The sequence below is a fragment of the Malaya genurostris genome, chromosome 2 (assembly GCF_030247185.1).
Source record: "Malaya genurostris strain Urasoe2022 chromosome 2, Malgen_1.1, whole genome shotgun sequence".
Lineage (NCBI taxonomy): Eukaryota > Metazoa > Arthropoda > Insecta > Diptera > Culicidae > Malaya > Malaya genurostris.
This window is the reverse complement of record NC_080571.1, coordinates 64728103-64730630: the sequence shown is the minus strand read 5'-3', so window position 1 is coordinate 64730630 and position 2528 is coordinate 64728103. Positions and strand designations below refer to the sequence as shown.

At 37.0% G+C, this 2528-nt stretch overlaps 1 protein-coding gene across 1 annotated transcript; it reads left to right on the top strand.

Moving 5' to 3' along the window:
* The first annotated feature begins 303 nt into the window (after window positions 1–303).
* On the top strand, window positions 304–2079 carry LOC131430243 (peroxiredoxin-5, mitochondrial). Its single transcript, XM_058595043.1, has 2 exons — window positions 304–528; window positions 1236–2079. The coding sequence occupies exons 1-2, from the start codon at window positions 409–411 to the stop codon at window positions 1692–1694; spliced, it is 579 nt and encodes a 192-aa protein (XP_058451026.1). The 5' UTR covers window positions 304–408; the 3' UTR covers window positions 1695–2079.
* Window positions 2080–2528: the final 449 nt, after the last annotated feature.

Genomic DNA, 2528 nt, shown 5'->3' with positions numbered 1-2528 from the left:
GAACACTACTGAATATGCCCTAACTATCTTGCGTTGTTGATTCAGTTACAAAAAGAACTCGTTAGATTCAAACAATATTGTTTTGAAACAACCATCATTTGTTTTGATCAACCATACATTAGTTCAAAATGAGTACATTCTTGTTTGAATCAAGTGCACTATATTGAATTTTATGCCAGTATGCCTTTTGATATCTGCGTCAAGTACGATTGAAGGTAAGGTCCAGAAATACGAGAAATGCACACATACATGTTTAAATACTCTTGTGTTTATTACGTATTTACTGAAGCCAACATTTCGAACTACCAGTATTTGCCGCCGCAGTTTGTACTCGACTCGACTACGGTGTGTTTCCTTTCTTTTATCAATACTGTGTTTTCATTGTCAAACGTTCCATCGACATATTCAATGCATCCGCTTCTCGTGCAGAATTTGACCAACAAGTTCAGTCTAGTGAGACAACTCGGACGTTCAACAGGGGTAGTTCAGCGGTTCTCGATACATACTTCCAAAATGGTGCAAATCAAAGTGAGTGACTTTCAGTATCAATTGTAAAGTCTTTATCAAGTCATTTCCGTAATTACGTAATACTATTGCAAAATATTTTAATCCACCAATAAGAATATCGATTTATCTGTAAGAACGAATTTTTGCCACCACATGCACAAACTCTGCTTGCCAAAGGTTTTAATTTTTTGCCGACAAATAAGTGGATGCGTATTATTATTCTTTCGTACATCTCATTTAGCATATTTACATTCGATATTTACGCATCCATTATGTATGTCTTTTGACGTTTGCATTCTGGAATACCCGGCCGGTAACCGGCATTAAGAAGTTTGCATTTGGAACATTTTCATTGGACTCGTTGTGATGCATTGCCAGTATTTGAAGAACTTCGTCAAATAATTGTTCAAAGGAATCAATAATTCGTGAATTATTAAATGAGGGTCCGACATTGAGCTTTTAGGTGCGGTTTTTTCTTCGAAGAAAGTTGTATTTTATTCACGAAGCAATTTTATGTGTCACCTCAGATGTTTCTAGCTTGAAAGTGGGTTGGGAAACAATTTTTTTTAATTATTTACACTCACGATAGTTATGAAGTAAAATATTTCCCTGCCTTGCAAAAATCGATATTTACATACACGATAAGTGCTCGGACTGAATCGTATAAGCAGAAAAAAAAGTTTACCAAGCTATTTTCCATTACATGCTCATGTTTTTATGTTTTCCAGGAAGGAGATAAAATTCCGTCAATTGATCTATACGAGGATTCACCGGCGAACAAAGTTAATGTTGCTGATTTATGTGCCGGAAAGAAGGTGATTTTGTTCGCCGTCCCAGGTGCCTTTACTCCTGGTTGTTCCAAGACGCATTTGCCGGGATATGTCGACCGAGCAGGTGATTTGAAATCATCCGGTGTAGCCGAAGTCGTTTGCGTTTCTGTCAATGATCCTTTCGTTATGTCGGCTTGGGGTAAACAGCATAATACTGCCGGCAAGGTTCGCATGCTTGCTGATCCTGCAGCGGTATTCACCAAGAAGCTAGAACTAGGAGCCGATTTGCCTCCTCTCGGAGGACTACGCTCCAAGCGATACTCGATGGTGCTAGAAGATGGAGTCATCAAGTCACTAAATGTGGAACCTGATGGTACTGGGCTATCCTGTTCCTTGGCTGACAAAATCAAGGTTTGAAACTAATAAAACAAAACATGCGATTGAATACGAATTGATAAAAAGGAACTAGTTTTAAATGTGTCATTTTAATCGAGTTATGAGCACAAATCATTCGAAAACAAGCAAGTTACACAACAAAGAATCTGTGACTATGCAATAATTGAAAGGCAAATCTCTTATCTATGGTGCAACTACACGGTCTGTCATCTAAATAAAATGTCGATGTTATTCAAATCGAACTTCTGGCCCTAGCTAAGTAATCAGATTGCTAGCAATGCCCTTAACAGAGTTATATTTTTATTGATATCGTTGTCAACAAAATTGAACGAATGTTTAAAATTCTTCGATGATTCGTAAAGGCTCGTTTTGTAGAAACTATCAAGAATAAAGTACTCAAATTCTAGTTTGCTTGTTTTTTAATATTTTAATAATTCTTTCCAAGATTAACTTAGTGTCGGTTTACTATTGCGATTGCGGTTATAATTCTGTTATCCAACATTCCATGAATATATATGTCGTTGGTATATCGGCAATAAGTTTCAAGATTTGTATATTATATTCCTGAAAACCGTTCCTAGAGCTCGTTACCCAGTTATAACCACAGAGAACAGACATCCCTAAGACAAGACCTGACATCTGGGGGGGGGGGGGCTGCTTTTGTTCCAAAATGGACCAGTTTCTGATTGGCTGATTTTGATGTTGCTACCTGCACATTGTGAAAAGAAAAAACTTTTGCAGGGGTCGCGAGCAATGATGCCAAGTATAAAGAAAATCAGAGAACAAGTTTATTAAAATGTATAATTTTAGCTCACCAATGAAAATGAAAATTTTCGGAGAATGTTTCACTTTTTT